The sequence below is a fragment of the Ursus arctos genome, chromosome X (assembly GCF_023065955.2).
Source record: "Ursus arctos isolate Adak ecotype North America chromosome X, UrsArc2.0, whole genome shotgun sequence".
Lineage (NCBI taxonomy): Eukaryota > Metazoa > Chordata > Mammalia > Carnivora > Ursidae > Ursus > Ursus arctos.
The window spans coordinates 39406603-39430879 of NC_079873.1; the positions used below are offsets into that span (position 1 = coordinate 39406603).

General features: G+C 38.4%; 1 protein-coding gene across 3 annotated transcripts in view; it reads left to right on the forward strand.

Moving 5' to 3' along the window:
- Positions 1 to 24277, forward strand: part of JADE3 (jade family PHD finger 3) — a 131614-nt gene that overhangs the window by 71228 nt on the left and 36109 nt on the right. For all 3 annotated transcript variants that reach the window (XM_057311042.1, XM_026513459.4, XM_057311047.1), the window contains exons 2-4: positions 395 to 451; positions 1196 to 1275; positions 18658 to 18815. In XM_057311042.1, coding sequence (XP_057167025.1) covers positions 406 to 451; positions 1196 to 1275; positions 18658 to 18815 — 284 coding nt within the window. In that variant the 5' untranslated portion in view covers positions 395 to 405. The remainder of the gene's footprint in view (positions 1 to 394; positions 452 to 1195; positions 1276 to 18657; positions 18816 to 24277) is intronic.

Consider the following 24277-nt stretch of genomic DNA (forward strand, 5'->3'; position numbering starts at 1 on the left):
TTTTTGTGTTATGTTAGTCACCATACAGTACATCATTAGTTTTTGATGCAGTGTTCCATGATTCATTGTTTGCGTATAACACCCAGTGCTCCATGCAATACGTGCTCTCCTTAATAGCCATCACCGGCCTATCCCGATCCCCTGCCTCCCTCCCCTCTAAAGCCCTCAGTTTGTTTCCCAGAGTCCACAGTCTCTCATAGTGGTTCATTCCCCCTTCTGGTTACCCTCCCTTCCTTCTTCCCTTCCTTCCATTTGAGGATGTTTTTGACAGAAATCATTTGATTTGTGTGATTTGCCTGCTGCTGTTTCTTGGGATCTATAGGGCAGTGTTGACTGCCCTCTGAAATGGGTATCTGTGGTTGACTGTTTTATTCAACGTTGTTCTCTTTCCCAGGATGCTCCAGGATGAAACGCCACAGAACACTCAGCAGCAGTGACAGTTCAGATGAGAGTGAGTAGAACTGGCCAACAGTTGGTAACTCTGTATCTATACTCTTTGAGGGCTTATTCTTTGACTTGAGGACAAGCTGTTTCATGTTTCTTTCAATGGTTAAAAAAATAACGTTTCTAGGAAGGAAAGCTTAAGGTACTATTTTTCGTACTCATTTAAATTTCATTAGAAGTACCTAGGTGGGAAAATTGGTTTTTTTGTGGCATATAGCATTTTGTTCTTCACTTTTCATTTACCAAATCAACAAAAGCCAAATCTAATAATGATTTAACAGTGCTTTTCTAGAAAGGACAAAAAGTACAAGAGCATAAATTATAGGCCCTACAATTCCAATTGTAACTAGGTATTAAATGTTTGACTGGATGAATCATCATTTGTAACATTTGGGGGAGGGCTGAAGGATACAGATTATTTGTCTCATATTTTTAGTTTTTCCGGTTGCTTTTGCAGATAGTTTTTCTCTAGGTGGAATGTGAATCATGTTGTGAAGTATGATTACACCAAATCAAACCTCCCCAGCATTAGCACTGTTGAAGCTTTTACACACTGGGAGGTCATCTATAAATGTCGTTAGACTCCATTATGAGTCTTTCTTGATTGCAATTTAACTGTTTTCTTCAGTGGTATGAGATCACTGTGCTCTTCTCCATCATACCTTTCATATTCTCTTGGATGACATTTAGTTCTGTGACATTTAGTAATATTAGCAAGTCTCAGTATTTTTTGTCTAATTATCTTTTGCAGGTCCTTCCACTTCCTTTACTTCTGTCTCAATGTACAGGAACAAGTCAAGAATTCCAAATGAACACAAGAAGCCTGCTGAGGTGAGATCAGATACTCAGTTTTTAGACTTAGAAAAATAGATAGCTGCCTTCTGCCGACATACCTACAATGGCCAGATCTTAGAGATGTGAGGATTAAACTATGTGCCAAGGGATAGACTTGTTTTCTTATGAACTTTTTTGGTTTTTAAGAAAGATTCCATTTTCTTTTCCCTTTGGGAAAGCACTAATCATCACACCAATTTCAATCACCACACAGATTTCATTTCGGTGATGACCCTTAAGTGCCTCGCTTTAGACTATAAGGCCTCCCCTAGCCAAGAAGTCAAAGGGAGCCAGACTTGGGGAAGTGGGAAGGACCCAAAGATCTGGCCTTGACTGGAAAGAGCTAAGTTGGCAGGTGGGAAGCAGTGCAAGTAGGGATTGATGAGAAGGATGGATGGAGAGGGGAAGGATAGGTTGAAGATCTGAGCTATGGGCTTTGGTGGGTCTTTATAGACTTCAGAGCACTGCCAGCCCAAAGAAAATGAATCACTCCTGTGAAGCTGGTCATCATGTTTTTTTAAAAAGATTTTATTTATTTATTTGAGAGGGAGAGAACATAAGAGTCAGGGAGGGGCAAAGGGAGAGGGAGAAGCAGACTCTGCACTGAGCAGGGAGCCCGACTCAGGGCTCAATCCCAGGACCCTGGGATCATGACCTGAGCTGAAGGCAGATGCTTAACCGACTAAGCTACCCAGGTGCCCTGAGGCTGGCCATCTTCTGCCCCAAGGGCAGCAGAGTGCCAGGGTTGCACTTGGACTTGGTAATAGTTTAGCTGATCCTACAGACTTTCCTCTATGATAATTAAATGATGAGAAACTGACATTGTGTGTCTTCACTTCTATGAGTAGACTTCCTTAGCTGCAAAGGAAAAGGAGTGTATTAGTTAACTATTGCTACATTACAAATGATCACAAAACTAGTGGCTTACAGCAGCAAACATTTATTACCTCAGTTTCTGTGATCTGGAGTCTGGGCACAGCATCCCTAGGTTCTCTGTTCCAGGTCTTTCAAGGCTGCAATCAGTGTGCTGACTGGGCTGTGTCTGGAGGTTCTACTAGGGAAGAATTTGCTTCCACACTCATTCAGGTCGTTGGCAGAATTCATCTCCTTGCAGCTAGAGGACTGAGATTCTGGGTTTTTGCTGGCTTTTGGTGGAAGACTACCGTCTGCTTGTAGAGACTGCTCATAGTTTTTTGCCATATGGCCTTCTCCATACATCCTCTCAAAACACGGCACCTTACTTTTTCAAAGCCAACAAGGGAAGAATCTTTTGCTCCAGTCTGCTAAGATTGAGTCTCATATAGTATAACATAATCATGGGAGTGACATCCCATCACGTTTGCCATATAACATAACCTAACCAAGGAAGTGACATCCCATCACGTTTGCCATATAACATAACCTAGCCAAGGAAGTGACATCCCATCACATTTGACATATTCTATTGGTTAGAAGCAAGTCACAGGTTCCACCTACCCTCACACAAGGTGGGGCAGGGTGTGCGTTGCTTTAGGATGTCATCCAGAGAGAGCATTTCTCTCTCTTTTTCTCAGAGGTCACTTTTCATTTCCATCTTTTGCTTGGGATCTTTCTGGGCACAGTAAAATATCAGAGTGTGTTTTTATATGTGTCTGTTTCATGCAGAAAAACTTAGGGAATAAAATGCACATAAACAGAAACAGAACAAATTTCCCATCTATCCAGAGGAGGCTTTGACAATAGAATGGTGAGAAAGAAACTTTGCTACTTTTCCATTTAGGACAGCCAGTCCTAGAGCATAAAGTGACTCAGTAGCTTTGGGTCTTAAGTCCTGATGCCTCCAGTTCAGTGAGACTAGCCGTCTGTTGTTGCAAGGGATAGGGGACCTGGGCTACTGGAAGCAAATTTTTTACTTTATATTCCACATTCTGTTAGAAAAGAGAGAACCTGATATTATAGAACAAAACTAGCTTTGGCATTAGAAGAGAATGATTCCATGTTTTGCCTTGCTGGCTTATTTCATCTCTCTGAGATAATCTGTTTTGTCATTATAACGTGGACATTATCACAACTACCTCTCATAGCTACCATTTATTGAAATTTTATGTGCCAAGACCTTTATATTAGACAATCTGATTGTTTCCCAAAATTAAGCAATTATAAGAATCTCCCTGGGTGCTTCCTTCATTTAAAAAATTTTTAATAATGTAAGTATGGACTCATGTACATTTATTTTATACTTGGGGCTGTAATCCAATACTGCATGATTTATTGTGTTGCTCAAATTGTTTCATATATCAGTGAAATCATCTCATATTTTTTTCTCTTCAATTCCCTTGATTTCTGTTCTTATTTTTATTATTTTCTTTCTTCTTGCCTTAGGTGTACTTTGTTCTTTTTCTAGATTCTTGAGGTGTGTGCTTTGGCTATTTGAGACTTTTCCTCACTTTTTCCCCTCTTTTCTAATGTAAGAATTTTAGTTCTATAAATTCCCTTTAATTTTTTTAAAGATTTTTTTTTTTATTTGTGAAAGAGAGAGAGAGAAAGAGTGAACACGAGCAGGGGGAAGGGTAAAGGGAGAGGGAAAAGCAGACTTCCTGCTGAGCAGGGAGCTTGACTTGGGGCTCAATCCCAAGACCCCAAGATCATGACCCAAGCTGAAGGCAGATGCTTGATCAACTGAGCCACCCAAGCACCCCTATAAATTTCCCTTTAACACTTCTTTAGCTGCATCCCATTAATTTTGATATGTTTGTTTTCATTTTTATCCAGTTCGGTGTATTTTTTATTTTTCTTAAGACTTCCTCTTTGACCCATGGCTTATTTAGAAGTATGTTGTTTAGTTTCCAAGCATTTGGAGACTTTCCTGCTATCTTTCTTTATTGATTCTGGTTGGAATCCAGTTTTGATGGAGAACATAATCTCTACGATTTCACTTGTTTTACATTTGTCAAGGTTTGTTTTATGGCTAAGGATATGGTTTTTCTTAGTAAATGTTTTATGGGTACTTGCAAAGACTGTGTATTATGCTGTTGTTGGGCCCTGCTGGTTGACAGTGTTCTTCTGTATCCTCACGGATATTCTGCCTAGTAGTTTTATCAATTGTTTAGAGAGGGCTGTGGAAGTCTCCAGCTGTTAATTATGGATTTGTGTATTTCTCCTCTCTGTTCTGTCAGTTTTGCTTTATATATTTTGAAGCTCTTTTGTTAGGTGCATACATATTTAGGACTGCTATAGCTTGGTGAATTTAGCATCATTTAATGTCCCTCTTTGTCTTTGATAATTTTGTTTGCTCTGGAGTCTGCACTATTTAATATTAATATAGTTTCTGGTTTTCTTTTGATTCATGTTTACATGGTATACTTTTCCATCCTTTTACTTGTAACATATATATGATTATATTTGAAGTGAGTTTCTTATAAAAGATACATAGTAGGGTCATTTTTTTTTAAAGAGATTCATTTCTTGAGAGAGAGAGAGCACGAGTGGGGGGAGGGACTGAGGAAGAGGGAGAGAGAGAGAATCTCAAGCAGACTTCCTGCTGAGTGCAGAGCCAGGTGCAGGGCTTGCTCCCATAACCCTGAGATCATGACCTGAGCTGAAATCAAGAGTCAGACACTCAACCCACTTAGCCACCTGGGTGTCCCTAGTTGGGTCTTTTTTAATCCACTCTTTCAATCTCTTTTAATTGGAATATTTAAGCCATTTATAGTTAATGTAACTTTTGGTATGATTTAGTTTATGTATGCCATTTTGTTGTTTGTTTTCTATTTGTTCTCTCTGTTTTTTGGTTTCTTTGTTTTATTTTCTGTCTTCTTGTGGATTACTTGAACTTTTTTTTGAATTCCATGTTGACTTTTCTGTAGTGGTTTTTGAGTTATGTATATGTTTGTGTAGATTTTTAGTGGTTGCTGTTGGGAAGCAACCTTTAAAAAGGAGAACCTTATTTAATGTGGTCTCTACATTTTATCACTTCAGATGAAATATAGAAACCTTAACCACTGGGGCACCTGGCTGGCTCAGTCAGTAGAGCCTGCAACTCTTGATCTCAGGGTCATGTGTTCAAGCCTCATGTTGGGTGTGGAGCCTACTTAAAAAGAAAAGGAAAGAAACCTTACCACCATCTAGGTCCATTTATCCACCCCCCCAACCTTTCTCATACAATTGTCTTAAATATTCTCTCTACATACTTTGAGAACTGTACTAGACAATGTTATAATTTTTGCTTCAGCCAACAAACATTATTTATAAAACTCAGGAGAAAGATAGTTTATTATATTTACCCATATTTTTACTCTTATTCTTCTTCCTTTATTCCTGATGTCCCAACATTCCTTTTGTTCATTTCCTTTCTATTTAAAGAGCTTTCTTTAGCCATTCTTTCAGGGTAAGTCTGCTGGTGATCAGTTCTCTTAGTTTTCCTTCATTTGAGAATGTCTTGGTTTCACCTTCATTCCTCAAGGATATTTTCACTTGATATAGAATTCTGGTTTGACAGTACTTTTCTTTCTGCACTTGAAAAAATGTGCTACTTCCTTCTGGCCTCCATGGTTTCTGGTGAGAACTCTTCTGTCATTCAAATAGTTGCTCCCCTGTAGGTAATCAGTCATTCCTTTTCCAGTTGCTTTTAAGATTTTTCTTTGTCTTTATTCCTAAAGTTTGTTTATGATGTGCATGGGCATGGATTTCTTTTGTTTTATCCTGTTTGGAGTTTGATCAGCTTCTTGAATCTTGGTTTATATCTTCTGCCAATTTGGGGAAGTTTTCAGCCATTACTTCTTCATCTGTTTTTTTCAGCTCCACCTTCTTTCTCCTCTTCCTTTGGGACTTCAGTTGCCTGAATGTTAGATCTTTTGTTATTTCCCCACAGGTCCCTCAGATTCTTCTTTTTTTCAGTATATATTCTTTCTTTTGATCAAATTGGGTAATTTCTCTTGTTCACAGATTCTTTTTATTGTGTTAATTCCATTCTTCTATTGAGCCTGTCCCATGAGTTTGTTATTTCAGTTATTGTATTACTCCATTTCAGATTTTTTTATTTGGTTATTCTTTACATCCTCTGTTTCTCTGCTGAAACTTCCAATTTGTTTCAAAAGGGTTTGTAATTTCTTACTAAGGCACTTTTATGATAGGTGCTTTAAACTCCTTGTCAGATGATTCCAGCATCTGTGTCATCTCAGTGTTGGTGTCTATTGATTGTCTCTTCTCATTCCCAGTTCTTAATATGATGAGTGATTTTTATTGTATTCTGGACTTTTTTGGTATTATCAGCCAATAGGTATTATTCTTGTTTAAATCTGTTTTAGCAGGCCTCTGTAGTAACCAGGCCAGTGGGGAAGTGGGGCGCTGACTGTACCACCAGTTGCAGAATTCCTAGGCTTCCCATCTTAGGGGAAGATGGTCTCTAGGAAGATAGTTCTGTTATGTCTCTGGGACAGGAGAGGGGTGTTTCCCAACTACTTGGTGGGGATGGAAATCCCCACCCTGTTGCCTCTACTGATAGCAGTGGGAGTGGTGGTGATAAGGGGTACTACATTACTGATGGGTGGTGGTGGCAGTCCAGGCTCCCTACCCAGTCTGTGCTGATCCCACATTAGGGAGGAGGGGTACTTTGTTATTGTTGGATGGGAGTGGATATCAGAACCTCTAAGATGATGTCCACTGATGCCACAACAGTTGCCCTTTAAAAAAAAACACTTTATACATCTTTTATGAAATATAATTCTTATACCATACAGTTCATCTATTTAAAATGTATAATCCAGTAGGTTTTAGTCTAATCACAGAGTTGTATAACCATAACGCAGTCTAAATATAGAACATTTTCGGAGCGCCTGGGTGGCTCAGTCATTAAGCATCTGTCTTCGGCTCAGGTCATGATCCCGGGGTCCTGGGATCAAGCCCCGCATCAGGCTCCCTACTCAGTGGGAAGCCTGCTCCTCCCTCTCCCACTCCCCCTGCTTGTGTTCCTTCTCTTGCTATGTCTCTCTGTCAAATAAAGAAAATCTTAAAAGAAAGAAAAGGAAGGGAGGGGGGGAAGGAAGGGTAGGAAGGGAAGGAAAGAAAGAGAGAGAAAAGAACAGAACATTTTCATCACCCCAGAAAGAAACCCCCTACCCATTAGCAGTTACTCCCTAATTCCCCTGCTCCCAGCCCCCGGCAACCACTAACCTAACTTCTGTCTCTATGGATTTGCCTGTTCTGGACATTTCATATAAATGGAATCATACAGTATACAGCCTTTTGTGTCTGGCTTCTTAAACTTAGCATAATGTTTTCAGAGTTCCTCCATGTTGTACCATGTATCAGTAGTTCATTTCTTTTAATGACAGAATGATACTCCATTGTACAGGTATATCACATTTTGTTTATCCATTCATTAATTAACGGACATTGGGGTTGTCTCCATCTTTGGAGTATTATGAATAATGCTACTATGAACATTCATGTACGTGTTTTTATGTGGATATATGTTTTCAGTTGTCTTGAGTATACACCTAGGTGTGGAATTGCTGAGCCATATGGTAACCCTAGTTAACCATCTGAGAAAATGCCAGGCTGTTTTCCAAAGGGGCTTCATCAGTTTACATTCCCACTACCAGTGTAAGAGAATATTTGAAATGTGTTACTACTGTGGGCACCAGAGACTTCACTTTGTGCTTGTCCTTAGAGAGATTCTGTCTTTTGCAGCTCTCCCAGTATAAGCCACTGTTACTATCACTGGAGGCTTTAGCATGGTGGTAGAGTACTGGGGAAAGACATTGTTCTCTAACCTGATTACTCTCAGTCTTTGACATGTGTAGTAGTCCTGTTGCTGGGGGTGAGATGGGGAAGTGAATTTTAGGGGTAGAGCTTTTTTTTGTCCCTGCCTCCTATTCTCCTGTCTGCCTGTAGCTAGTATCTTCTGGTATGCTCAGTCTCTGTCCTTAAGGTTCTCCCTCCTCTAGATTAAGGCTTTTTCCCCCCTGTGTAACACAGGGACGCTGAGCGTGGGTGCTTTGCCCTTCTTCTCAGCACTAGTGAAATTACACCGGTGCCCTCACCTGAGAGCCATCCCCTGCAGGTGAAGCTATTTGTTCAGTAAGGGAGCCAGGACACAGAGCACCAGGGACCCAGACAGAACCACTGGGGGGGGGGGGCTTCTCCAGGTTTTCCACCATCTTTACTGTGACAGCCTGGTTGGGTTTCTAGAGAAAAAGCTTACAAGAGGGTTGGAACCCCCTATTACTATAGCCCCCAGGAACTTCATTCTCTCTTGGTTGTCCTCACTTTGCCCCCAGCAGTTTGTCAAAATTTCTGAGTTAAGTGTTCCTGCTGTGGCTTCTGCCCCAGTAAGCAAAAGCTCCTGTCCTGTGTCTCGCTGCGGGCATGTCATCCTTCCTTGAGTTGGCCATTTGTCCCGCAACTCATTTCTCTAAAGCGTTCATGAAAAAATCGTTAATTTGCTGCCTGTCTTGCCTTTTTCTTCTCGTAAGGATGGGAGTTTCTTTTTTCTGACTGAAACCTTTTGTTTATAATGGGAGTTCGTCATTGAAGTGCAGTGTAAATGATCGTTTTCGCTGGGGCTTAATCAGCTGCATTAATAGATACGTATTTTCTTTGATGTTTAGTGCTTCAGTGGGATTCCTGTTTATGCCTACCCCTGATTCATCCTCTAGAGAAGAGTTTTTGGGGTGTGTGAATTCCACGTATGGTTCAGGGGCTTTGGTAGCTTCTGCAAATTGTATACAGGCTTTTTTAAGGGTATGTTTTTAATGTGTTTTTGCGTGTATACGTATGCTAGTAGCCTTCATCCGATTCTCAAAAGGGCCTACACTCTTAAAGACGTTTTTAAAAAGCCAGTTGCCCTAGAAAAAGCACATAGTACTAGACGACTAATTTGAATGTATTAAAAAGTCTTCTATTCTTTCTCAAAAGCCAGGGTATTTTCACATACATGTTTTCACTGGTGTATAAAACATAACTTATCTTAAAGGATTGATGGCGTATCATCTGTAGTTCCGTAGTTTCATTTATTATGTCTAAGACTTTCATAGCAACAGGGTGAAAGCTCACGTATTTTAACTCAGCAGAGAACACTGCAATACCCTCAAATAGAGCCTATATTTCTAACATGCTTGATTATTTGTTTTTCTGACCTACCAAGCTTACAAATGCACACTTAATGTACAAAAAAATGATAGTGAGGGATGGGAGAAAAACTTGCAAAGTAAACCTCAGATGTCATCTCTTCTGTGAAAATTGCCCAGATCTCCAACTCAGACTCAATTGCTCCCCCTCCTCCATCACCGGGATGCATACCACCTCTGTTGGGTAGTGGGTAAGGGGAGTAATTAAACCTACCTAAGTTGCCCAAAAGTACCTTGCTTTATGGTAATTGATGTTTCAGTTGATGTCAACCCAAAGCATCAAAAATATCCTGTTTGTTCTAAGAAAACTGAGAATTATTTTAAGCCATTTGAAAAATATTTCTGTGAAAAAATATTACATGATCTTTAAAGTTTTAAACTTAGAAATTGAATAAGCTTTGCTCCATTGGAAAAATTAACATCAAAAAACAGTATCTTGATAATACTGGGTACCTTTGTCATCGTATAAGAACAGGCTTGTATTCTTTGCTAGGTTTTCTCTGCTTTAAGTGGTTGATTCTTTTAGATAACCTAAACATCTTTTTTTTTCATTGTAAGATTGTATAATTCTACGAAAATCACTTACAGTTAATTCCTTTTGATTAAGTACAGTTACCACATTTGCAGCTGGTTTTTTGTGCTGTTGGGGTGACACATCTGTTTGTGGTCACTTATGTATAGTTTCATATTTAAGTGACTATGAATCAGAACTAATCCGTTTCTCTGCTACATTCACATGGACCAGACAGTTTTCCCTTTTGTGTCATACAGGAAGTAAATGTTTTGACTTTTCCCCCAAAAAATGTCACAGAAATGTTCAGACTAGCTATGCTTTAAGAAACTGCCCACTGAGAGATGTTAATGAGAGCAGTAAAAGCCAGAGCTGTCCATGAAGGACATTTTCATTCTGTGGCTCTGGCAGGTTAAGCATTGATATTCTAATTGAATTCATAGTGAGGCCTCCTTTGTTTCTGCATGCATCTGAGGGGCCAAGATGTACATGCACTGTTGGACTTGGCATAGCTTCTGGGCTGTATGTTAGCCTGTGAATCCCCTCTTTGACCATAAATGAGCAGATAATCTGGTAAGTACAAAGCTTTTTTTGTTTCAGGAACTTTTGGGGAAGCTACCAGTGCATATAAACTAGGCACACAATTAAGAACTTGTAAAACTTCTCAACTTCATTACCTAGGTCAGTGTCAACATATAGATCCTTCATTCATAATCTTTAATTTAGCATCAAATGCCATGTTTTATTTTGTGAAGTTTCTGCATTACCTTGTGGCCTGTAGAGTGTTGGCTAGAGTTTTTGATGGGCCTCTTGCTTGGGAATCCTATCTCTGGGAGCTGAACCATGCATGTTTTAGTTGAGCCATGAACTCACATCTCCTTTATCCCATCAACGATTACTTTTATGGACCAGATAGATAGGAGAACTTAGCTGTATAGTTCTTTCTGCTTTTAGAAGTAAAGCTGAGACTATGATGATGATGATAAAATAATAACCACAGCTAGAATTTATTTAGCAATTACCGTGAGCCTGATACCACACTAAGCCCTTTACATAAATTGAGCCATTTAATTCTTTTTTTTTAAGATTTTTTAATTTATTTATTCGACAGAGATAGAGACAGCCAGTGAGAGAGGGAACACAAGCGGGGGGAGTGGGAGAGGAAGAAGCAGGCTCACAGGGAGGAGCCCGATGTGGGCTCGATCCCACAATGCGGGGATCACGCCCTGAGCCGAAGGCAGACACTCAACCGCCGTGCCACCCAGGCGCCCCTGAGCCATTTAATTCTTACAACAACCCATTTGAGATGGTGTTGTTATCCCCATTTTACAGATGAGTAAACTGAGACACAGAATTTAAATAATTTGCCCCAAATTGGTTGGCGAAACCAGCAGACTAATTCAGGTAGTCTGTCCTGGGCCCATATTCCTTTCTTTAAAGATTTTTAATTTCATTTTTGACTGTATAAGACATTTGCCTGGTTCAAACATCCGTGACACAAAACATATTCAGAGAGATTAAGCTTTTGTCTTTCTTTCCTCCCTGTTTTCTCCCCAACTCCCAGAGGTAGCCATTTCTTTAAAAAAAACTTTTGGTTTATCCTTTTATTGTTTCTTTATGAAAATATATACAAATATTTGCATATGTGTGTGCCACCGTATGTGCACCTCTCTACCCAGGATACACTAAAGCTATTTTGTTTGCCTGTATTCATTTTTTTAAAAAACCCAGAATTCCTTTTCTTATCAAAAGCAGATTCATGAGACCGTTTGGTAAATATATTTCATATCACTTTGCAGATATCTGCCTGAGTACTGAACTTACATTCCTATCCCTTCTTCGGCATTTTATGTTCTGCCTCATGCTTGGGATGTTTCTACAGCAAGATAAAGCAGACTCTTGCACTCTGCCTTGAGTAAAAATGCTTCTCTAGAAACCTTAGATCTGATGCTATTTAATCTGGCTAGCTTATAAAATTGAAATCAGGCTTATCATATAAGTCTGCTGTTTTTCTCTAAAGGTGGAAGGAAAATTATAATAGTCATTAGATCTAGGCTTCATTTGCTTAAGAAAAATAGGTCTGAACTGATTGGTGTTCCTGCAGTGTGAGGTTTCCCACACTTCACAGAATGTCTGTTCCCTGGAGGTTTGGTATTTCTGAAGCCGTGGACAAGGGCCAGATTTCACTGGCCTCTGCTTTTATATCTCTTTGTCTAGAGTCTTCAAGTTACTCTTCTGTTTGGTAAACACGTGTATTAGTTTCCTAGGGCTGCTGTAACAAATTACCACAAACTGGGTGGCTTAAAACAACCGGAATTTATTTTCTCACAGTTCTGGAGCCCAGAAGTCCCAAATTGGCCCAGCTGTGCTCCCTCCCCAGACTTTAGGGGAGAGCCCATCCTTTGCCACTTCCAGATTCTGATGACTGTCAGCATTTATTGACTTGTGGATCAATGAGTCACTCCGGTCTCTGCCTCCATGGTCACACTGCCTCCTCCTTTTCTGTCTTAAATCTCCCTCTGCCTTTCTTTTGTAAGGATACTTGTCATTGGATTTAGGGCCCACTGAGATGTTCTAGGATGATCTCTTCATCTCAGAATCCTTAAATTATTTATATCTGCAATGATCCCTTTTCCAAATCAGGTGACATTCATAGATTCCAGAAATTAGGATGTAGACATATCTTTTGGGGGGCCACCGTTCAACCCACTGCAGTATGTTTCCAGACTACTTAGGAAACTATACAGAACAGATTTTCATAAGCAGTTACATCAAGTGTAAAGACATTGGTTAAGCTGTATGATGAGATGGTGTGATATTATTAAGCCCTAAGCATGGTTTGCAGTCAGTTGATTTATTTTGTGACGTGTATCGCATGGAAAACAATGAAATACTAGGCCGGTGATGGCTATTAAGTAGGGCACATATTGTAAGGAGCACTGGGTGTTATACGCAAACAATGAATCATGGAACATTACATCAAAAACTAATGAAGTACTGTATGGTGACTAACATAACATAACATAAGTAAATAAATAAATGGTGACTAACATTAATTAATTAATTAATTAAATGAAATCTTTTAGGAGGTTGAAAATACTTAGCCCTAGTATTCTTTCCAGATCTAAAGTAGGATTTCCCATAGCAGTCTCTTTCCCAAAGACAGTCGTTTATTTAGCACAATTGTAAATTACCAGCACTGCTTAACCACTGGCTCATTAAAGGCACTGTAGTCTCTTATAGAAATGGATCAGCGTTCAGGAAAATGGTGGTTGAGTTTCTCCCCCTAGCCAGCCAGAACACTGAGCTCTATGCAAAACATGTTATATGGATATGACTGCGATCCTCTCTAACCCCCTTGTACAAAGCCTTATGTAATAAACCACCAGGTTTGGGTTGTTTTTTTTTTTTTTCTGTAGACAGCTTTCTCCCTGCACAGCAGCCAATTAACTTTAATTGGCTAGAATTCTTGGTAGGGAGGTCATTTTGTTGCCACCTGGCCACCAGCATGTTTAGGGTTGGTTTCCTTCTCTACTTTGCTCAGATCATATTAATTCTTAATCTTCCCTAAGTGAAAGCAACAGGCATTTGCAGAGTTGTCCCTGCAAAGAAGCAAATAGAATGAGTCTTTATTCATTTAAACGGCATCATTTGATTATGTGATAGTTCAGTCCTATACTCTGAAATGTTGTCAGTTTAAACAAAACTGCACCAGTGGAGAATTAACTGCTTTATTGGATCCCGCTCTGTGCCTCTACTTTCATGTTACACATAATTTGAACAGTGTTTCTCCTCAGAGAAACTTTATTAGCATTAAAGGCTAAAATGTCTGATTGATAGCATTTTTTTCCTCTGATCTTCCAGAAATGTGGACATGTTTATTTTCAGCCTGCCAGTGGATAGTTGATTTTTTTCAGAATTAGAAATGAGTAGATGAGGTATAGACCCATATACGTATACTTTTATGTGAAAGCGTATTCCCTCATTCCTTAGACTCCAGCTGGGCCTTCATCACTGACATCATTGCCAGATTAGCTTAAGACCTCATAGCATACTTTTTTCTGTTGTCGAAAAGGGCAGAATCCCAAAGCTTAGTCTTCCACAGTCATTTAAGTCGTGTATCCAGGCTGGTGAGCATAGTTCTGTGCCCCTTAGTCACCCAGGAACCCTTTCAACCAGAGGATAACAATACATCAAACTTCAGATGAATCCTGGTTCCCATACTGTCAGTGCCTAATTGTGCTTAGAGTGCAGAAAATGAACTATGGGGAATCTCTTTCTTTCCCCAAGTCCAAGTTGTAGCTGTACTCATATCATCTTCCTCTACCTCTGGCCTTTGAACTTTTCACACAGCTAGGGCTCCCTTGCCAGGGGTAGGGTTAAGGCTCACACTGGGGTCCTCTTGGCTGCCACAATAGACATTTCATTCCTATCCTCCTCACCCCTGAGGAACTCACCGAGAACAATAAAAGCTGATAAACCAGATAGTAAAAGGTTAAAAAAGAAAATGAAACTAAGGACATTTTTAAAGATCTAAGTACATTAAGGAGGGCACGTATTGCATGGTGCACTGGGTGTTATACGTAAATAATGCATCATGGAACATTACATCAAAAACTAAGGATATACTGTATGGTGACTAACATAACATAATAAAAAATTATGATAAAAAATAAAGATCTAAGTACAAAGATAAAAATAGAATACAGCTATAAACCTTCTTAAATGCAAAAAAATGTAATTAAAAGAGCAAACAATACACATCTAAGACAGACCGATGCATAAGGAAATTAACACATAATTATCAATATGACAGAGTTGAGACCAGTATCTGAGACATGCCAGTAAATATGAATGGGCTGAACATCTATTAAAGAAAAAAAATTTTATGGCTCACAAAACAAGAAGCAACTGTATCTGTATACAAGAATATACCTAAAACACCTATTCAGAAAGGCTAGAAATAGAGATGGACAAAGGTATACCAGGAAAATGGTGGGAGGAGGAGTAAGCCTGATCTCAGACGAAGTAAAAATCAAGCTCCCCAAAACAAAGAAGGCTTTTTAGTGCTAAACACTACAATTCACCGTGCAGATGTGATACTTAAGAATATTTATACACTGAATAACACAGCAACCACCTTTGTGGAGCAAAAACTATGGAAGAGTCAAGGAGATGTAGGTAGAAACACACTAATCATAGGAGGCTTTCATACACCTCTCTCAGTATCAGACAGATTAAGTGAACAAAAAAATAAGTGAGGAGATAGATATAAACAACTTAAGCAGCTTAGTAAAGTACGGATGATGAATATATATCAAACTTGAAATGATATTAGAGATAATAGAGAATAAACCTTCTCAAATGTCTATGGTACACACACAAAATATGATCAAATATTAAGTCACAGGGGAAACAGTGATTTCCATTATTACATGGACATAATATAAGCAATACTCTGGTCACAGTGCAGTAAAATCAGAAATGACAAAAACAGAAAGGTCCTTTCCTATGGAAATTTAAAAATTTAATAGAAGAATAAACAACTCTTGGGTGAAAAGGGAAATACAAACTGAAATCGTAGATTTTTTAAAATAATGATAGTTTAAAACATTCCATCTCAGTTGTTTGCTCCATATCTTAAATTATATGATAAGAAAAAGGAGGCAAGCATTGTTCCACCTACTCTTGATAAATTTTCTTATAAAAATTACTTTAATTATCAATGTTTCTAATGTTTAATTACAGCATGCTAAATTATTAATTATATTTTTCATTTTTTATATACTTACAGCCAACAATAAGAGTTTCTAATATTTTGACCAAAATGTTTAAAGGTCATAGAAAAATCATAATTTTCCCCATTAATTATTGAGGTTGCTGTTCACAGTTTCCACAAGCACTGTCATTTCTCTGGCCCCACACTTCTGTGCAAAGTAGAACTGCCCATACTCTGCAAGCCCCTGCAGAAATAAATTTGAAAAACTATCCAGTTAGTTATCCAGACAGATAACTTCCTATGGAAATACAGATTACCAAAAGTGACTCCATTAGAGGTAGAAAGCTTAAAGTGATCAATTTCTAAAGAAGAAGTAGAGAATATTATTAAGCAACTACCCCACAATGAAAGCACCAAATCCAGATGGTTTCCTAGGGACCAGATAGTCCCAATAATTCTCAGGTTATGCTAGAGCACTGTAACAGAACGAAAATGTTCTAACGCCTCTTATTTTTTTTCTAATTCCTTTTATGAAGCATGTATAACACTGATACCTAAACCTAAAAGACAAAGACAATTTCAAAGAAAGAAAGGAAACTTCAGATAAATATCACTCATGAATATGATACAAAAATACTAAATAAAATATTAGAAGACAGAATACAATACCATATTTAAGAAATGTATCATGACCAAATGATATTCATTCCAGAAATACAAGTTTGTTTTGGTATTAAGAAATACAATATAATCGGGTGCCTGGGTGGCTCAGTCAGTTAAGCGTCTGCCTTCAGCTCAGGTCATGATCCCAGGGTCTTGGGATCGAGCCCCACATCAGGCTCTCTGCTCAATGGAGAGCCTGCTTCTCCCTCTCCCTCTACCTGCTGCTCCTCCTGCTTGTGCACACGCTCTCTCTCTCTCTGTCAAATAAATAAATCTTCAAAAAAAGAAATGCAATATAATCATACAGCATATTAATATATCTAAGGAAAATAATTATATAATTATTCTCATATACACTGAAGAAGCCCTTAACAAAATTCAATACCCAAGCATTCAAAAACATTCAAGGACAAAGGAGAACTGTAAGATAATTTAACATAGATACTATAGATATACAGTAGTCTTCAACCTAGTGTCTTAATGAAGAACACTAGAATCATTTCCCCCAATTTCAGGAAGAAGGCAGGTATTGTCGACTCTCCCCATTACTATTCCAAATATTAGTACAGTATTTGCCAATGCAGTTAAACAAGAGAAACCAATTAGAGACCTAAGACTAGGTAAAGAAGATGTGAAACTCTGCAGATGATATGATAATATATCTAGAAAACCATAGGAAAATCAATGATAAAACTAACTCAGGCAATAAAAGAATTCAGTGAGGTAGCAGGATATGAAGTTAACATATAAAATCAATAGCTTTTATAAACAGGATATAAACATGCCGGGGCATGTCGTGATGTAGGAGATTAAGGAAATACTCAAAAAACAACGGGATGTGTTGAAAGAGCACAGGCGCTAGCCAGCCTGAAGGAGTTCCCAGTGATCAAAGGTAGAACAATTTGAGCAACAACAACAAAAAATAATACTGGATTGTAACCCAAAGAGTAAACTAGATATTCACAAGTCTATAGTGATATAGCTAAATAATTGAATAAATAAATAAGGGGGAAGAAGGAACAGATCTTTCTTACAGAGGAATTCCAATTAATAAATGTAGGAGGACTGAGGGAAACAGAAAATCACCATTTGGATACCACAGTAATAATTCTTACAGGCAAGATATCCACCAGTGGATGCTAAAATTAGCTCATGACAGTTTGAGGAGAAACAGGATGTTTTTATAATCTTAAAGTATCTCCTCTAAGATGTTTATTAATTACAAAGGGAAATACAATAACCTAACAGTGGAGAAAACCAGCAAGACACTACGTTAACCAAGTGATCAAGTTTAACATCACCACTGATAAGACATCGGCATTATATGTCCCTGATACAATGGAATGAAGGACACAGCATCATTTCTGTGGTATTCTTGCCAAAAATGAGTAACTTTAATCATGAGAAAACATCAGACAACCCCAAATTGTAGGGGTAGTCTCTAAAATACATGACCAGTTCTCTTCAAAAGTGTCAAGGTCTTGAAAGACAAAGACTAAGAAACTGTCACAAATTGGAGAATACTAAAGAGACATGACAGCTAATTGCAATGTAGGATCCTGGACTGAATTCTGGAACAGAAGGATATTAACCAGAAAATTAGTAACGTTTTAATAAGGTCTGTAGATTAATTAATAGTATTGTAGCAATGTTAATTTTCTGGTTTAGGTCGTTGTACTCTGGTTATGTAAGATGTTAACATTAGAAGAAACTATATGAAGGGTAAATGGGAGTTCTGTACTATTTTTGTAAGTTTTCCATATGACTAAAATAATTTCTAAGTAGGGACACCTGGGTTGCTCAGTCAGTTAAGCATTCGACTCTTGATTTCAGTGCAGGTGGTGATCTCAGGGTCATGAGATCCAGCCCCGCGTCAGGCTCCACACTGGGCATGGAGCCTGCTTAAGAGTCTCTCTCTCCCTCTCCCCCTACCCCCCTCAAAAAAAAACCATAATTCCTATCAAAATCTCAGGAAGAAAAAAAATTAAGATGTTAAAATAATTTCTAAGTAAATAAAAAATAAAGTGATGCCTAAATAATTAGAAGTTATCAGAGGATACTTAAGCTGGCTAATTTGAGAGAGTTAAGGATTGTTTGTTTTATGCAATGTTTTAGAGTAACGTGTATTGTTGATTTAAATTCAAGGAGCCCTAGAAAATAATTCAAGAAGGATTTCTTTACTCTTTATTGAATCCAGAACAAACTGGTTTCCCTGTCAGTACTTCAGACCCTTTCCAAATAGAAGTTGACCTGGCCATTTAGGAAGTTAGAGGTATCTCTTGTTGAAGAGCAGATGAGGATAGTCTTTTCAAAAGAACATTAAATGGTGTTAGTTCCGCATTGATTGTCTCCTCAAGATGTATACTCTGTCTTCTCAGGTATTCCGGAAGGACCTCATCAGTGCCATGAAACTTCCAGATTCTCATCACATTAATCCTGACAGCTATTACCTCTTTGCGGATACATGGAAGGAAGAATGGGAAAAGGGAGTCCAGGTACCAGCCAGTCCAGAGAATATTCCGCAGCCTTCCCTCAGGTATTTGCATGCTTGTACCTTTGACTTAGGGAATGAATGCTCTTACGGTTATCTGTGTGTTTGTTGGGGAGAGACTGTGTGGCTAATTATACATTCATAACACAAAGTCACATACCATGTTCACTAATTCACTCAGACCAGTGGCAGATGATACCAGGCTAGGGTAGGTCAGTAGTTAAAGTCAAGCTCATTTATTTAGGGATATAATATGTGCCCATTCACAGGGTAAAACTATTTGAAGTCCAATCTGAAATTGTGATAAGGTTTTGGAGAGTAGGATTTCCAAGTCTGACTCAACAATCGGTAGCATTTATTAGTCTTTGAAGAGAAGCAGAGCATTAATTACATAAGCTCATAATAATCCTATTAATATATAACCCCATGAGAAGCTGCTTCATTATAACAGGGGCCTCATAGTGATAGCATCTGTAAGTAGAGGGCCAAAACATATAGTTTGTAAAATGCATAAACCCAAATGAAAGGGGATGACTAGAATATCAAGTTGACTATAAGCACATAACCTTCATTTACAAAGACTTGAGAAGAAAGTTTAAGTAGGAGAAGACTTGGGTTTGTGGAAAGGGGAGAGGGCTTTTCTGCCAGAGGAAGTAGTAAGTTCAGGTCCTCAAAAGTAATGACTGGTTTGGAAGCCATTTTTCCTTACTGGTCTTTGTGTTCCTAGTGCTTTGCACAAAGGCTGGCATGAAATAAAATGCTTGGTATAAGTTTGAGGGAAGAAAGGAATAGAAGGAATAGCACCAGATAAGGGGACTGGTGGGACCAACCTGCTACTTACTATGAGAAATACCTCATTGTACATCTGTCTTTTTCTAGTACGTGTTAGCTTCTTAAAGGGCAAAGATCACGTCCTTGAATTCTGTGCCCCTAGCATCAGGTTCTCAGGTCCTAGTTCATACCCCAGAAATGCTTGTCAGATCACTTCTAGAAACCCAAGCTCAGGCTGTCCACCCACAGAGACTGTCTGTGCTGTTAAGGAAATCTCCCACAGTCTTGCTCCACACACTTCCTCAGCCTCACTAGCTCCATCATCATCAACACCATGTCCTACTTCCTAAAAATCAGAAAAGCATCATGAATGAACACAAGAATCAGACATTTTCATGTCCTTCTTGTCAGTATTTTTATATGCCACAGCAGTAACATTGGGGTCCCCCTCTTCTCTCTCTCTATGTGAACATATATGTACGAACAATCATCACAAATAGAGGAGTGAAAAATGGGTAAGAAAATGTGATAGTGGGCACATGAAGGCACAATGCTGTGTGATTAGAAGAGAAAAGAAAGAAAGACGACAAGATGTAACTATAAGCTGCCTAAAAGCAGAGCCCCAACAGCAGGAGGTTTTCAAGACACACTTACTGATATAAGGAGACTAGGACAAAGGAAGCAAAGAGGAAAATGAGTGGATGTTAGGAAAGAAAATGAAGAACCAAATGATATTATAGATAAGAAAAACAAAGATGAGGATAAGAAGGGAAGGGCATAAAAATGAAGAAGGTTAGGGAATAACAGTACGTAGGAAGGGCTAACAAACCTTCTCTTTTAACCACTTGCCTTTCCCATACTAAAAGTAAAAAGATTTTTTCACTTTCTCAAGCATGTGATTGAATGAGTTTATTGTAAGTGAACAGACAACTAACAGGTGACACTTGTAAATCAAACTAGGAAAATGGGAGGTAGGGGGATTTCACTAAGTTCCTCAGTCAAATCAGGTTCCAAGTTTGTCACGTGACCAGCATGGACTTTTATAAATGTGCAACTTGCTTTTTTTAAAAGAATTTTAAAATTGAGATATAATTGATACAAATTTTATCAAGATAGAATTCACATACCATAAAATTCTCCTTTTTAAATTGCATGGTGGTTTTTAGTATATTCACACTTACGCAGCTCTCACCACTATGTAAATCCAGAACATTTTCATTACCCCAGAAAGAAACCCCACATCTGTTAGCAGTTACTCCTCATTTTCCCCTTCCCCTGGCTCCTGGCAGTCACCGTATTAGTCTGCTCAGGCTGTCATAACAAAATACCACAGACTGGGTGTCTTCAAAAACTGAAATTTATTTTCTCACAGTCTGAAGGCTAGAAGTCCAGGATCAGGTTGCCGTCAGGGTTGGGGTCCAGTGAAGCCTCTCTTCCTGGCTTGTAGACAGCTACCTTCTCACCGTGTTCTCACATAGCCTTTCCTCTGTGCAGATAGGGAGAGACAGAAACAGAGAGAGACAGAGAGATGGAGATCTGGTGTCTCTTCCTCTTCTTATAAGGACACCAACCCTATCAGATTAGGTCCCCACTCTGTGAACTCACTTAACCTCTGTTATCTCTTTATAGGCCCCATCTTCAAATTAGTCACACTGGGAGTTAGGGCTTCAACATAAAAATTTTGGGGAGAACACAATTCAGTTTATAACAACCACTAATCTTTCTTTCTCTGTGGATTTGCCTTTTCTGGACATTTCATATAAGTGGAATCATGCAATGTATGGCCTCTGAGTCTGACTTCTTTTACGCAGCATTATATTTTCAGGGTTTATCCATGTTGCAGTATGTATCAGTATTTCGTTAACTTTTTATGGCCAAATAATACTCCATTGTACGGATAAGACCACATTTTGTTAATCATTGCTAGATGTTTGGGTTGTTTCCATGTGTTAGCTATTATGAATAATGCTGCCAAGAACATTCTTGTACAAGTTTTTTTTAAAGATTATTTATTTATTTGAGAGAGAGAGTGTGTGTGTGCGCACAAGCAGGGTGAGGGGCAGAGGGAGAAACAGACTCGCTTCTGAGCAAGGGGTCTGATGTGGGGCTTGATCCCAGGACTCCAGGATCTTGACCTGAGCTGAAGGCAGCTGCTTAACTGACTGAGCCACCCACGCGCCCCTGTTGTACAAGTTTTTGAGTGGACTTATGTTTTCATTTCTCTTGGGTATGTACCTAGGGGTAGATTCACTGAGTCATATGGTAGCTATATCTTTAACATTTTGAGGAACTGTCAAACTGTTTCCCAGAGTATCTGCATGTTTTACATTCCTACCAGCAATGTATGAGGGTTCCATTTTCTCCCTGTCTTCACCAATACTTGTTATACTCCGTCTTTTTTATTATAGCCATCCTAGCAGGTCTGAAAGTATATCTCACTAAGTTTAATTTGCATTTGCCTAATGGCTACTGATGTTGAGCGTCTTTTCTTCATGTGCTTAGTAGCCATTTGTATATTCTTTTGAAAGAGAGCTTTTCTACTTTATTACAAAGAGAAGAAGACTTTATGTGACTTTCTTTCTTCCTGTGAAACACTGCTGTTCAAACAGCCAAAGTGAATCATCTCAGTTTACTTCTTTATGTTCCATCACGTTCACTTAGGAATAGATGCCCTCAGCTGCTGCAGATCTGACCTGTTGTGAACAAGGCAACAAAGTCCCCTGACCAGCCGTTTTGGAATGTCCCATTTTTATATAGTGCATCCATGTATACCCCCTGTATATATTTTCTTTGGAGAAATTATTCAGATCTTTCCTCCATTTTAAAAATTGGGCTATTTGTTTTTTATTGTTGAGTTCTCAAAGTTCCTTACGTATTCTGGATATAAGTCTCTTATGAGATACATGATTTACAAATATTTTCTCTCCTTCTGTGAGTTGTCTTTTCACTCTCTTGGTGGTGTCCTTTGAAGCACAAAAGTTTTTAATTTTGATGAAGTCCAGTTTATCTATTTTTTTCTTTGGTTGCTTGTCCTTTTGGTGTCATAGCTAAGGAATCATTGCCTAAACCAATATCTTGAGGTTTTATACCTGTTTCTCCCAAGAATTTTATAGTTTTATCTGTTACATTTGGGTCTTTGATCCATTTGAAATAACTTTTGTATGTGCCCCGAGGTGTTAGGGTCAACTTGATTTTTTTGCATGTGGACGTCCGTGTGTCCCTGCTCTTGTGTTGAACAGCTTCCTTTTTGAAAATGATAGACACTGAACCCCAACCCCACACACCTTGGTTCCATGAGTCCCTTATAAGCCAGGCAGCTGTGGAAAAAAACATAGTTCTTGAATCACCAAGAAATCCCAGTTTTATTTTTTTAAATCCTCTCTCTCACAAATCTACCAAGGTGACTTTTTGAGAATTTTTTCCTATTTTGAACGGAGATGTTGATTTCTCTACTTATACTTCACTCTGTCCCAATATGTTCCTTCCCTCCCCCACCACCGTATGACAGAACACTGTGTTCCTTTTTTATTGGTTAATTTTATAACGTTTTGTGTTAGTGTTTCTTTTGTATGTCTTCACTGTTGTTATTTTCATAGATTATAAAACTCCTAGAAGTTAGGGAGGTGCTTTGTAACAGTTTTGTTATTTACACAACTAAGAGAATATTTAAACAGTTTTTGAAATTAAAAAATAGTAGCTTTATTCTCAAAAGCACAAATAAAAGTGTTTTCTTCTGACATAACGGCCAAATCTAAACAAATGTAAATGTTTTATAATGAGACCTTACAATAATTGCTTTTAGATTTAAAACTAGCATCTTCAGTGATCATGTATTACTTTCATATAAAGAAGAAATGTTAATAGTTACTCCATTGTAAAAATTCTCCCCGTCTTCCAAATTTTAAAAATCATGAATCAGTGTACATCAAGAGCATGATGACATTCCTTAATTCTATGCTCAAGATTTTTAATAAAGGCTTTTATAGCAGTTTACAATATGATATAAACAATATCAGAATGTAAAAACAAAAATCTTCTAATACATTATTTTGGATTGGCTCTTCCATATTACTTTTGATAAAATTAAAACCTAATTGGTTAGTTACTTTCTTTTCTACTGGTAGAAATCTCACTTCTCTAGAGAAAATATTCTAAAATATAAATCTGCTAGAGAAATGTAAGACTGAATCTAATCTAATACAGTATAGTAGTCACCCACCCCGCATTGCACAGGGGATATGTTCCAGGACCCCTAGAGGATGCCCAAAACCGTGGGTAGTGCCAACCTCTACGTATACGATGTTTTTTCCTATATATACACACCTATGAGAAAGTTTAATTCATAAATTAGGTACAGTAAAAGATGAACAGTTATAACTAATAAAATGTAACAATTTTAACAATATATTGTAAAAGTCATGTGAATGTGCTCTCTCAAAATATCTTACCCTTCTCGTGATGATGTGAGATGATAAAATGCCCAGGTGATGAGATGAAGTGAGGTGAATGACATGGGCCCTGCGACATAGCGTTAGGCTGCTGTTGACCTAGTGATACATCAGAAGGAGGATCATCTGCCTCCAGTCAGTGGTTGACCATGGGTAACTGAAACCACAGAAAGGGAAACCACAGATAAAGGGGGACTACTGTAGTTATTTAAGTTAAAACATATATGAAAATATTGGGAAATAACTCTTTACAAATCCTTCTTTGTATTAGGCAAGATAGGCCATTTA